The 14,261-nt window shown below is 36.6% G+C and overlaps 1 protein-coding gene across 1 annotated transcript in view; it reads right to left on the minus strand.

Moving 5' to 3' along the window:
* The window catches only part of TBL1X (transducin beta like 1 X-linked), a 191,098-nt gene that overhangs the window by 16,476 nt on the left and 160,361 nt on the right, over window positions 1-14,261 (minus strand). Inside the window, 6 exon segments of the mRNA XM_070750848.1 lie at window positions 296-393; window positions 517-580; window positions 3,283-3,424; window positions 3,640-3,772; window positions 5,666-5,933; window positions 8,035-8,180. Of these exon segments, the coding sequence (XP_070606949.1) occupies window positions 296-393; window positions 517-580; window positions 3,283-3,424; window positions 3,640-3,772; window positions 5,666-5,933; window positions 8,035-8,180 (851 nt within the window).

Below are 14,261 nucleotides of genomic sequence, written 5' to 3' on the forward strand. Positions count from 1 at the left end.
AAGAAGGAAGACCAAATGGAAGGAAAAAAATCAGATGTCAAACAGCATTATCAGTTGTAAAGTCAAATCCACACAAAATAGATAATATGGGGTCTTCCAACAGATAACAAATGTGCCCATCTATAAACTGGACAAGAGTTGATCATAACAGTATTGTGCAGATAGAGAAATGAAGATTATCATGGAATCATCATCTGGTAAATACAGAAATAGCAGCTGTTTCAAGAATTGAAACAGAAAATTAAAAATATAATTAGATCATTGATACTTGCGAATTATAGAATTCAATACTTACTTTATCAACGCCAGCACTTAAAATGTAATTTCCCTTTTTGTTCCACTTTAGAGCAAAGATGGGCCCTTTATGTTGCCCTAAGGTGCTTGCAAGATTTCCTGTGATGAATTCAAAAATAAAATCAATGTTTTAAATAATTTGAACACTGAAACAAATTTAGGATCACACAAAAAAACAAACAAACACCTAATGATTTGGAAAAATTATTTGTTTCGTCTTACCATCTTCTGTCCATATTCTTGCAAAACCATCATATGATCCAGTAGCCAAGAGTGTTCCATCACTCTGTAAAATATGCAAAAAGGAGAGGATTCTTTATATGCAAGCCAAATCAGTTATGATTCAATAATTCAATTCTGATTTTCTGGTATAAAAAAGCAAATACTTTCATGACAAAGAGTAAATATCAATACCAGTTTATATCAAATTTCACATCAATATGTATTGAGTACCAAATTTCATTAGTTTCAAAGCAGTTGAGTATTAAGGTACCACTGTACATGATAATAACTGAATATATACTTTTTCTTTTTATAGATTAATAGGAGTATCACAAATTTTATAGATATATCTTAGGTAAAATATTACCTAAGATGCATAATCTTAGGTAATATTTTATTCATTTTAATAACGTTCATATTGATATTTTATTGTAGTTTGATTATTTTATTTTTCCATTTGTTACTCACTGACCAAAATGAAAATATCTCTTTTAAAAATGTATTTTCTGATTCATTTTCTAAACTACAAATTCCAATCTTTGTAAGTTTGAGAAATGCAAAACTAAAGGATAGATTCTCTCTGGATCATTGGAAATATTATTTTATTTAAATACAGTAGTACCTCTAGATACGAGCTGCTCTACATGCGAGTATTTCAAGATATGAGCTACGAGGGGAGAGACATTTCTGTTCTATTCCCGAGCTCAAATTCGGAATACGAGCCGAGCATCCACTAGGTGGCGCAAGAATCCTTGCTTTTGGTTATCTCAGAGGGGAAAAACAACTTGTTCCAGATACGAGTTGCCTCGAGATACAAGCTCCCTTATGGAACGAATTATGCTCGTATCTACGGGTACTACTGTACAGTGATCCCCCGGGTATCACGATCCCGATCATTGCGAACGGGCTAAATCGCGATTTTTCAACCCGGAAGACAAAACACCATCTGCGCATGCATGCCCTTTTTTTCTATGGGCACGCATGTGTAGATGGCACCGGGCAGATCAGCTGCTGGGCGACTTCCCTGGGTCTTCCCCCTCTTGCTGGCGGGAGGGCGAGCGGTGGGCATCAGCGAGGAGTTTCCCCACCGCCCACGCAAACTCCTCGCTGCCGCTCGCCCACGCCGTTCGCTCGAGCCGCTTCCCAGCTGAGTCCTGAAGCGAATTGGCTTCAGGACTCAGCTGGGAAGCGGCGCGAGCGAGCGGTGCGAGCGAACGGCTTGTCTGCCGCCTGCCTGCCCGCGCGCCCGCCGCTCGCCCGCCCTTCGCCCGCCCACGCCGTTCGCTCGCTCCGCTTCCCAGCTGAGTCCTGAAGCGAATTGGCTTCAGGACTCAGCTGGGAAGCGGCGTGAGCGAGCGGTGCGAGCGAACGGCTTGTCCGCCGCCTGCCTGCCCGCGCGCCCGCGGCTCGCCCGCCCACGCCGTTTGCTCGCGCCGCTTCCCAGCTGAGTCCTGAAGCAAATTGGCTTCAGGACTCAGCTGGGAAGCGGCGCGAGCGAGTGGCGTGGGCGGGCGAAGGGCGGGCGAGTGGCAGCGAGGAGTTTGCGTGGGCGGTGGGGAAACCCCAGCGCCGCTTCCCAGCTGAGTCCCCTTCCCAGGAACCCCAATCTTCGGCTCCTCGCTAGCGCTGCGGAAGTAAAAACACCATCTGCGCATGCGCAGATGGTGTTTTTACTTCCGCAGCGCTACTTCGCGAAAAACCGATCATTGTGAGGGGTCCTGGAACAGAACCCTCGCAATGATCGGGGGATCACTGTATTACATATGTATTTTTATTATAAATGGTTCCCATCTACAATATTCTCAAAATACATTGTTACTGAAGAAAATATTATGACATTTTCAGTTTGTTCCATATAGTAGTCTGATTCTGAGTGTAAGGAGTCTATTAGCATATGTTTAAAATAACTGATAATACTAATTGGAGCTGCTGAACTATTATCCAAAACATCTAGAAGGCATCAAATTGCTTACACCTAAATTACTATTATACCTTCAAGGAAACATTGGAAGAAATATTTATATCTACAGTGTTCCCTCGATTTTCGCGGAGGATGCGTTGTGAGACTGCCCGCGAAAGTCGAATTTCCGCGAAGTAGAGATGCGGAAGTAAATACACTATTTTTGGCTATGAACAGTATCACAAGCCTTCCCTTAACATTTTAAGCCCCTAAATTACAATTTCCCATTCCCTTAGCAACCATTTAGATTCTTACTCACCATGTTTATTTATTAGTTTATTTAAAAAAATATTTATGAAAGGTGGATGAAAGTTTGGTGATGACATATGACGTCATCAGGTGGGAAAAACCGTGGTATAGGGGGGGGAACCGCAAAGTATTTTTTAATTAATATTTTTGAAAAACCGTGGTATAGACTTTTCGCGAAGTTCGAATCCGCGAAAATCGAGGGAACACTGTATACTATATCTATAACTTCCTAAGAGCAGGTTCCACTTTTTTTTATCACCTGAATGTTGATTATTATTATTATTTATTATTATTTATTAGATTTGTATGCCGCCCCTCTCCGTAGACTTTTGCTAACAACATGAATTGACCAATTGGCTTGTCAGTTGCGCATGATGTTGTGGATTGAGAGAGACTGGTCACTCTGCCAGCTTTCATACTAGAAGTCATTGTCTTCTGGCTTCTAGTCTGGTGCCTTAATCACCACAGCAAGTTGGCTCTCATTCATTCATTCATTCATAATTATATTTTATACACAAGCTGTACTCTATAGATAAGAGTTTAATTTATCAACTTACATTCCAGTCTAGTGATGTTACATCTTTATTGCTGGGAACATCATGCCCTCCTTCTCTTATACAGTGCCTCAAAACTAGTTGCGTGGAACTACCGTTGTTGCTTTCATTAAGATTCCATATTCTAGCAGTGGAATCACCAGATCTAAAAAGAACAAATACACATAGTACAAAGAAAGGTTTGGTGTCCTATTGGCTCAAAATTGTTTTGAAACAATATTATTATATATTAGTAGGAAATCCATTTCTTTTGTGCACGTCTTCCTTCCAAAAAGATTATCTGCCAAATTCTATTTACTATTGTTGCTATAATTGATATTGCTGGGCAAGAATGAAAAATATTTAAAAGTTCACATTTACCCTGATGCTAGTAGATCACTAACAGGATTCCAGGCACAGATGAACACCTCTGATTCATGACCTCGAAGAACTGTTGCTTTATTAGAAGGAATTTCAACATCCCCATCGATTTCCATTGGTTTTGAGTGATTATCTGCAAAACATACATAAATCTATGTAAACTAATTCAAAACAGTGAAAACAAAAACAATGCAAATAAAACAATAGAAACAAAAGTAATAGAAAATTGGAATAAGCATAAGTATTGATTGGAAATGTTAATTTTCCCCCAAGAGAAAAAGAGCATTACTGACTGACATCAAGGCAGTTTTAGCTTGCTTTCTATTCCCAGCACATGAGGGCTAATGAGAACTTAGGGTGCTTAAATATGTCAATACAATTTAGAATTGCAGAATGCTTATTTGATAATTGCTTGAAGTAACCTGAACACAGAAGACAATAGCAAAAAGAATCAGCTAATATGTAAGGCAATGTCTCCGTGGCTTTTGGCCTTTCAGCATAAAAATCTTATAACGTCTAAAGTTCAAAGATATCTTTAGTTAAATTTGCATTTAATGTAAACATACCCATTAGAAAACATGCTTTGACATGGATAAAAGAATGGCTGACTTTAGAAAACCAATCTAGAAGGCCACGATCTGATGGTTGGTTGGCATGCATTTGTATGGTATGATAAATTAAAAACACATTCATATTTTAAAAATAATATTATTAGAAAAGCATTGATAGAAGTATGGAATGAAATAAAGAAAAATCATTTTTTAGTAATGCCAGAATGGGTTTCACCTATTGAAGCTATTGTACACCCGAATCTTAAAGAAAAAGGTAAGATTTGGAAATATAGAGATCTGTTAGATAATCAATTCAAATTAAAAACAAAACAAGAGTTACAGGAGTTAGGTATTGATTTAGACTGGTGGCATTATATGCAGATTAGTTCTAGATATCAAATAGATGTAAAGGCTTATATTTTTTAAAAAGAAAATAATGTATTGAGTAAATTATTATTTCAAAATCAAACAAAGACAATTGGAAATGTATATAAATATTTATTAAATTATAGAACGATAGGTTGGATATTGAAAGATAATATTGGTGTAAAAATTTGGTGTAAAAATTTTGGCAAAGAAATTAATTTAGATACTTGGGAAAAGATATGGATGTATAATTGGAAAATAACAAAATCAATTTCCTTTAAAGATCTGTTGGAAATGTAAAAAAGAAGTTGGTACATATTATCATACATGGTGGACATGCCCTGAGACCAAAATATTTTGGAATAAAGTAGAGAATTGGATAAATGAAATAACAAAGGAGAAGATTAAAAAATCTCCTGAATTTTTCTTACTGCGTATTTCAAATATAAAGTATAAAAAAGAAATTTATTATTTAATAATACATATATTGGTTGCGGCACGAATAGTATTCGCACAGAAATGGAAAGAAAAGACAATACCAAAAGATACTTAGGTATTTAAAAAAATTATAGAATGTGCAGAATTAGACATGATGACTAAACGTCTGAATAATCAAACTGAAACAGAATTTTATAAAATATGGGACAAAGTATATGATTGGTGGAATTTTAAAAATAGAATTAAAAATTAAATATATAAGAATAAATGATTATTTGAAGAATTATAAGATATAATGAAATAGTTTATATTATAACTAACTTAGAAGTGCTTACCTTTTCTTTTTTCTGTATTACTAATATTTTGTCTATCTCTTTTTATATATATATATAAGTATATAACATTTTAAAATATAAAGAAATTCAATTAATAAGTTTAATATTAAAAATATAGAATTAAATTCAATAAGAATGTAATTCACATGTGTGCTATTTCTGCATAGATCTGGTAACAGTTAGGTTTTTTTTTAATATTCTGTACTAGTTAGACTTCTACGACAAGCGGAGCAATGGCAGCTCCTTAAATGTTTAATGTTGTATGTCTTTGTTTGTCCTTTTTAAAAAATAATAAAAATATTTTTTTTAAAAAAAAGAAAACATAGTTTAACTTACTTATTGCATGCGCTCCATTCTCCTCTCCATTCACAGTGGCTTCTCCAGTCTTTGGTGTATTTTGCTGTGGGATAGCAATAGTTGTTGTTGTGGCTGTTGTAGTTGTTGTGACTGCTGTTGCTGTTGTAGCTACAGCTGTTGCTGCACTAGCTTGCTGCTGTGCTAATTTCTCCCTGAAAGCCTGCTGCCGAGTTTGCACTACATCCGGCATTACTGCATCTATCAAAGATAATGACTCTATAGGTCTGCCATCAAACACTGTACCATCCTAGGAATGGAAAGAAAAATAATAATTAAACTATGTTTTTCCCAATAAATAAATGAAATACTAAGCAGAATAAAACCACTGAATCTAGATAATTTTTACTACTAACTTGCTAGACTACAGGTAGTCCTCAAGTTACAAGAGTTCATTTAGAGACTGTTCAAAGTTACAACGGCACTGGAAAAAAATGACTTATGACCATTTTTCACACTTACAATCATTGTGTGATTCCCATGGTCACGTGATCAAAATTATGCTGGGGACTCACATTTATGATGATTGCAGTGTCCTGGAGTCATGCAAACTTTTGACAAGCAAAGTCAATGGGGAAAGAAGATTCACTTAACGGCCGATTTACTAACTTAGCAACTGCACTTATTCCCTTAACAAATGTGGCCAGAAAGATTGTAAAATGGGACAAAACTCATTTAACAAATTTCTCATTTAGCAACATAAATTTCAGACTCTATTGTGATCATAATTTGAGGACTACCTGTATTATGCAACAAGGGGAAAAAAAGCATGATTAATCAGAAAATAAATTAGGGAAGTCACATACTGACAATGAAATTGACGTTTTCACCTTATGATCCCGCCACCGCTGCTGGGATGCCCTGTCTCCGGACTTCCGTTGCCAGGCAAAGGCTTCCTTCATTGGGAAACCCCACCTCCGGACCTTCCATTGCCAGTGAAGCGCCCGTTTTTGCGCTGCTGGGATTCCCCTGAGGCTCCCCTCCATGGGAAACTCCACCTCCAGACTTCCGTGTTTTTGCGATGCTGCAGGGAAATCCCAGCAGGGGAATCCCAGCATTGCAAAAACAGACGCTTCACTGGCAACAGAAGTCCAGAGGTGGGATTTCCCAGCGAGGGAAGCCTCAGCGAAATAGCAGCATCGCAAATGACATAAAGTAACATAATTATTCAATACTAGACCAGATAGACAGATGAGTAACAAAAAGAACAGATGTTATTCTGTTTGATTATTTTAGGAAGAACATGAAAGGGACCAATGAAGACTATTAACAGTCAAATATATTAATAAGAGATGATAATAAAAAAATTAAACATGGAAAAAAGTAGAGGACAGTAAAAGTAAAAAATAAAAAGTAGAAAGTAAAATTTAAAAGAATGGCCAGTTGGTTCTATTGGCTAAGGTATCAGGCTTAGCAGAATGAACAAAGAGAACCTAGAGTAGTGATGGTGAACCTTTTTTGGCTTGGATGACAAAAGGGTACATTCCTGCGTGGTATCTCATGTGTGTGTGTGTCCACACTCATGCCCTTCCTCCATGCATGCGCACAACTTCCCCATGTTGCTCTCCGTGCATGCACACAAGCCTCACTGAAGCCTCCAGACTCCTGAAGCCTGGGGACAGTGATAAACTCGCCAACCGGCCAACCAAAAGTTCATTTCCAAACGTCCGGATAGGCAGTTTTTCGCTATCCCCAGGGTTCAGGGAAGCTTCCTGAAGCCTGGGGACAGCGAAAAATGGCACATCTGTCCACCCGGAAGTTTGTCCCCAGGGTTCCAGGAGGCTTTCATGAAGCCTGGGCAGAATGAAAACGGTCAAAAAGAAAGCCGAAAATCAGCTAGCCAGCACATACATGCACGTTGGTGCTGACATAGGGCAATGTCTCATGTGCCCTCAGATATGGTTACACGTGCCAACTGTGGCACGCATGCCATAAGTTCGCTATCACTGTCTTTCATTGTCACCAATGAAAGAAAACAGGCACAGCCATTTTACTTAAAAACAACATTTTTACTATTACTATATCTTCCAGCAGACATGGTTGATAAATCTGCAGAAACTGAATTTAAACATGCCTGGGATAAACATATATCCATTGTAAGATAAAATACAGGAAATAGTATAAGGGCAGAATAGATGGACCATGAGGTCTTTTTCTGCCGTCAGTCTTCTATGTTTATATATTTCTTTTCTATTCTTTCATAGATATTTTACTAACATTAACAAATAAGTGAACTCTGGTTTTTGTTCTTCCATCCTTCAAAATTGTCATCAACTCAAACAAACTGCCTTAGAGATTGATCAAGCTCTAATCATTAAATATTTTCTAGCTAAGGAAGAGTTAATACTTGCCTCATTGATGCTTATCTCTGCTTCCACATACTGTAGGCCTTTCTGTAGTATAGAGATAAGGGCAGCAGGTGGCACTAGTGTTCCATTGATGTTGGATTGGCTAATATGACTTTCTATTCCAAATGTAAAGGCGGAATGGGAGAAACCTGAGAAAAAGGAAGGCATGATATGAAATCTAAGCTCTGCAGTGTGACACATATACTAAATACAACACAGCTGAATCCTGTTCCTGTCCAAACAAGGGAGAAAAATTTCCACATTGAAAAAAAACAACCTATAATGGTCCCCTTCAATTGCATTTGAACACTTATTTCTTAAAGAATGAGCATTTGGGAAAAAATAATTTGTGCCAAGCAAGTGAAAAGAAAATGGTATAAACCAGAGGTGTCAAACTCCAGTCCCGAAGGGCCAGATCCAGTCTGCAGGGTGCTTAGATCTGGCCCACAGGGCTGTTCTGCAAACAGTGAAGGACTGGCCCACAGGGCCTCTGCCACCAAAATTGAAGTTCGGGGGAGCTATACATGTCCTCCTGAGCTCTGTTTTTTGCTGACAGAAGTCAGCAAGAGGCTGTTGCATCCAAAAATGGAGCCAGTGGGGCCACACATGGCTCCCCGAGCTCTGTTTTCACTGGCAGAGGGTTGCAAGAGGTCATCACAGCCGAAAATGGAGCTTGTGAGCCCGTTTTTATTGGCAGAGTGCTTGGGCCACCAATCCCTACCCAAATGACATCAAACTGGCCACGCCCCTTGACCACATCCCCAGCCCTCTGAGGTCAAGCACAATCCCGATGCAGACGTCAATTAAATAAAGTTTGACACCTCTGGTACACACTACAGTATTTGTTTTAAGTAGGAAATTAAATGCTAAAGAAAAAGTTACAGTCGCAGGAATTATACAAGACATGCTGCCCACATATGGAAAAGGAACGCACATGTTTGGGTCTTGAAACAGTAATTACCAGCTAATCTGACATGCAAGTACAATTAATATAGAACAAAAAATAAAACAACAGAAATAATATACTTTATTACTTTCCACACATCTGTCACCTTGATGATGATTTCTCCTATAGGTATATTTGGTGATTAAAGCATAAAGCTTTAGATAATAATGAGCTGAGTGTTTCTGGTATTAGAGGAAACATAAAATGAATATTGATCAACCAATTCTGAAAGAGGTTATATGTCACTGGTATGCAATCTGAGTTGTTTGTTGATCCAATATCATTACCAAGTCTCCAGAGATCTTTCTCTGTGAAATATCTCATATCCATTTTGGGCTGCTTTGCCAACAATAACCATAATTAGAGACAGTTGAGCCAAGTTATCTATGCTCTTTAAGCTCTACCTAGGTCAGTGATGGCAAACCTTTTTTGGCTCGGGTGCCAAAAGGGTGTGCGTGCGCTATCATGCATGCCCACATCCATAATGCAATGCCCTCCCCCCACACATGCACACAACCCCCATATCCCCCCCCCCACCGTGTTCTCCCTCCATGCATGTACACAGGCCTCACTGAAGCTTCCAGTAGGCCTGTTGGGCTGTTTTTCACCATCCCCAGGCTTCAAGAGGCTTTCCTGAACCATAGGGATAGTGAAAAATGGCCCAACGGCCCAACTGGAAGTTCATTTCCAAACTTCTGAAAGTTCATTTCCAAACTTCCAGAAGTTCATTTCAAAACTTTCAGTTGGCCCGTTGGCCCGTTTTTTCCTGAAGCCTGGGGAGAACGAAAGTGACTGAAAAGGCCAGCGTGTGCATGCGCACTGGAGCTGAGATAGGGTACCGCCTTGTATATTACTATTACTATATAGGGTACCGCCTTGTATATTACTATTATTATTACTATTACTATTACTTAGACTTGAATGCTGCCCTTCTCTGAAGACTCGGAGCGGATATGGCTCTGTTTGTTATAGGTTCGCCATCACTGACCTAGGCTGTTATAATTCAGTGCATAAATATGTCTTGTTGCAATTATATACATTTTTTTTACTCTGCTGAAGAACTAACTGCCATGTATTACTAGATTGCGTATAACAATATAATTGGTTAATAGAGCTGTACAGCACTTTAGATTTGTTTTTAGAACATTTCAAAACTACTTTATAGGATTCTGAGCAGAATCCAATACAACAAAATGAGATTTTAAAAATAAAAGAATAAAGCTAAAAAGGAAACAAGTGGAGAATTTGGTCAAAGGCATACACACATACAACACAGAACATTTCTCCAAACTCAGCTCAAGGTCTGGGAAAACAGGCAAGGTTTTTTAAACCATCTGAAATTTAAGCAGCATGTAAGCCACACAGATCTATCTCCAAGGAAAACTCTTTCCCAAGGACAGGCACAAAAAGATTAGATCAGCCCTCTATATAATGGAATATAGATATAAATGTAGAAATAATATATAAAGGGATTTTTCCGGAATGGCAATGCAATATCACTAATAGTTTTCATAAAATACAGAGGCAAATAAGGGTAATAGAAAAATTTAAGAATTGGTGATTTTTTCCCCTCATATGATTTCAGTGCTGAAGATACTTCATTAATGCCACATCAGAGGAAATTGGCCATATGCTTCTACCAAAAAATTGTATATACCAGAATATCTCCGGGACCGCCTTCTACCGCACGAATCCCAGCGGCCGATAAGGTCCCACAGAGTTGGCCTTCTCCGGGTCCCGTCGACTAAACAATGTCGTTTGGCGGGACCCAGGGGAAGAGCCTTGTCTGTGGTGGCCCCGACCCTCTGGAACCAGCTCCCTCCAGAGATTAGAATTGTCCCCACCCTCCTTGCCTTTCTTAAACTCCTTAAAACCCACCTCTGCCGTCAGGCATGGGGGAATTGAGACATCTCCCCTGGGCCTATACAGTTTATGCATGTATGTGTTTGCTTTTTAATAAGAGGTTTTTAGTGTCACGCTGAGATTGCCAGCCAACAGAGACTTTCCTTAGTTAAAGTGTTGCTGTGTTTCTTTATTTGCTCTGATCACACCCCCTCTTACATCACTCCCACAATCCTTATCTTTCTCTGTTTCCTATATATATATCCGCTTGCTTATGTGAGCGAGCACATTCTAATCTAACCTTCTTGTGTGCTTGCAGCCATGTTTTCGTTAGAAGCTGCTTGATAAAGCGCAGCTGGCACAATGAACTTATTTCTGTTTATAAAATAAAGTTTGTTTTCTTTTTTTTTTTTTTTTTTCAAATCTTTTTATTAATTTTCTTTAAAATGACAAACAAACTTACAAACATTTAACATACATTGTAGGGATGTATCATCCCTGCTCTTCTCAAAAGTATAATTGCAGATACAGAAAAAGGAATACACAATTGAATATCTAATTCAATGCTACTAATACAAAAAATATCTAGTAAAAAAAAAAATTAACTGTCATATAAAAGTTTCTAATTAATTTCAAGTCAAAAAATCTTTAGAAAAAACAAATTTCTATTCTATCTATGTAAACTAAATCTAAGATAAATCTTAATAAGAAAAGATCATCTAAAATATCTATACTTGTTACTACTCTTCTTTCTTTATTTTTTTATTCTTATCTATCCATTCATAAACATTGTTCCATGTTGCGTAAAATTTGGTTTCTTCCTGTTCATTCAAGCGTCTTGTCATCATGTCCATTTCCGCGCAGTCTAATATTTTTGCAATAACTCCCTCTTCTTTGGGGATATCTTCCCCTTTCCAATTTTGCGCGTATATAATCCTTGCCGCTGTAAAAATATGTATAATCAAGTACAAAATTTCTTTTTTATAATTTTGGTTAGTAATTCCTAGCAAACAAAACTCCGGGGTGAAATCTATTTTCTGCTTTGTAATTTCTTTTGTCATTTTTTCTATCATTTTCCAATACATTTTAGCTTTATTACATGTCCACCATTGATGATAATAGGATCCTATTTCTTTCTTACATTTCCAGCACAGAGGTGATGTCTTTGGGAACATTTTTGCTAATCTACTTGGTGGGAGATGCCATCTATAAAACATTTTTATTTGGTTCTCTTTCAAAGAAACTGATTTAGTCATTCTCCAATTGCACATCCAAACTTTCTCCCATGTATCTAAATCAATTTCTTTACCTATGTTTCTACACCAATGTATCATACTATCTTTTAATGTTAATTCAATATTCTTGTGGGTAATCAAATATTTATATATTTTTCCAATTACTCTGTTGTGGTTTTTAGTGATTAACTCACTTAACAGGTTTTTACTTTTGTTAAATATATAGAGTGTACTATCTTTCTGGTATCTGGATCTAATCTGTGCGTAATGCCACCAATCAATTTGTATCCCTTCATCTTGTAGTTTAATTCTAGATTTTAATTTCATTTGATTGTCTAACAAATCTTTATATCTTATATTTCTTGAGTCATTAATAGAATTTGGATGTATTATTGCGTCCAAGGGGGTAACCCAATCTGGAATTGTTAAAAAGTGGTTTTTCTTTATGTCTTTCCAGACATCAAATAAATATTTTCTCAGCGTGTGTCTTTTAAAGTAAGAATGGTTTTTATCTTTATCGTACCACACAAAAGCATGCCAACCAAGCATGAGGTCATGTCCTTCTAATATTGATGTTCTCATGTCCTCTAAAGTTATCCAGTTTTTAATCCATGTTAAGGCGGCTGCCTGATAATATAGTTTCCAATTTGGGAGCGCAAAACCCCCCCTCTCTTTTATGTCTTCTAACATATTTATCTTAATTCTTGCCTTTTTCCCTTGCCATAGAAATTTTTTAACCACATTTGTTAAGTTTTTAAAAAAGTTAGCCCCTGGATTGATTGGGATCACTTGAAATAAAAATAATACCTTAGGTAAGATATTCATCTTAATCGTAGCAATTCTTCCCAAAAATGATATTTTTAGATTGTTCCATATTTCTAGATCCTTTTTAATTTCATTAATTAATTTTATATAATTATCATTTTTTAATGTTATTGTTTTGGCTGTTAGCCATATTCCCAAATATTTTACTTTTTTAACTATTTGCATTCCAGTAATACATTCTAAATTGCTTTCTTGTATTTTACTCATGTTTTTAGTTATAATTTTTGTTTTATTTTTATTTATTTTCAAACCTGCCACCTTGCCATATTGTTCTATTGTTTGGATTAATCTTGGTGCTGTGACTAACGGATCTTCCATTATAAAAGTCAAATCATCTGCAAAGGCCTGGACTTTGTATATCTCTTTTCTAACTGTTAAACCTTTTATCTTTGGATCTGATCTTATTTTTATTAAGAGTGCTTCTAAAGTCATAATGAAAAGAAGAGGTGATATGGGACATCCTTGCCGCACTCCTTTATTAATTTTAAACGCTTCTAATTGTTCATTGTTTAATATAATTTTTGTCGTTTGTTCTGAATAAATAGCGTCTATTAAATTAACAAATTTGGGGCCGAATCTCATTTTATTTAATTGCATCTTTATAAATGTCCAATTCACGTTATCAAAAGCTTTTTGCGCGTCTAAGAACATTAAAGATAATGTTTTATCTGGATGTTGCTCATAATACTCTAATACATTAATGATTGTTCTAAGATTATTTTTAATTTGTCTACCTGGAAGGAAACCATTTTGGTCTGAGTGAATTTTGCTGTTTATCACATTTTTCAATCTATCTGCGTATATTGCTATAAAAATTTTATAATCTACATTCAATAAAGATATTGGTCTATAGTTTTTAATTTTTTCTTTTGGTGTATCTGGTTTATGAATTAAAGTTATCAAAGATTCCGACCATGATTTAGGAATTTTACCATCTACTCTACATTCATTAAAAATTTGGAGCATATTATTTCTTAATACTTCATTTTCTATTTTATACCACTCTGCCGGGATAGCGTCCGGTCCCGAGGCTTTGTTGTTTTTCTGCTTTTTAATAACTATAAGGAGTTCTTCCATCGTTATTGGACTCTCCATCTTTTCTTGTTGCTCTTCTGTTATTTGTGGTAACTCTGCACTCTCTAGGTATTTAAATACGGCTTCTTCTTCAATATTATCATCTTTATACAATTCTTTAAAAAAGTTTTGAACTATATTTGCTTTTCCCTCTGGGTCATATTTTATTATTCCATCTTTATCTTCTAATTTTCTAATTAATTTAGATTGTCTCTGCTTTCTCAGTTTGTATGCTAACCATCTACCTGATTTATTGGCATGCTCAAAATACTGTTGCTTAGCTTTCTTTATTTTTTCCAATAGTTGAT

Source organism: Erythrolamprus reginae, chromosome 4 (genome assembly GCF_031021105.1).
Source record: "Erythrolamprus reginae isolate rEryReg1 chromosome 4, rEryReg1.hap1, whole genome shotgun sequence".
Lineage (NCBI taxonomy): Eukaryota > Metazoa > Chordata > Lepidosauria > Squamata > Dipsadidae > Erythrolamprus > Erythrolamprus reginae.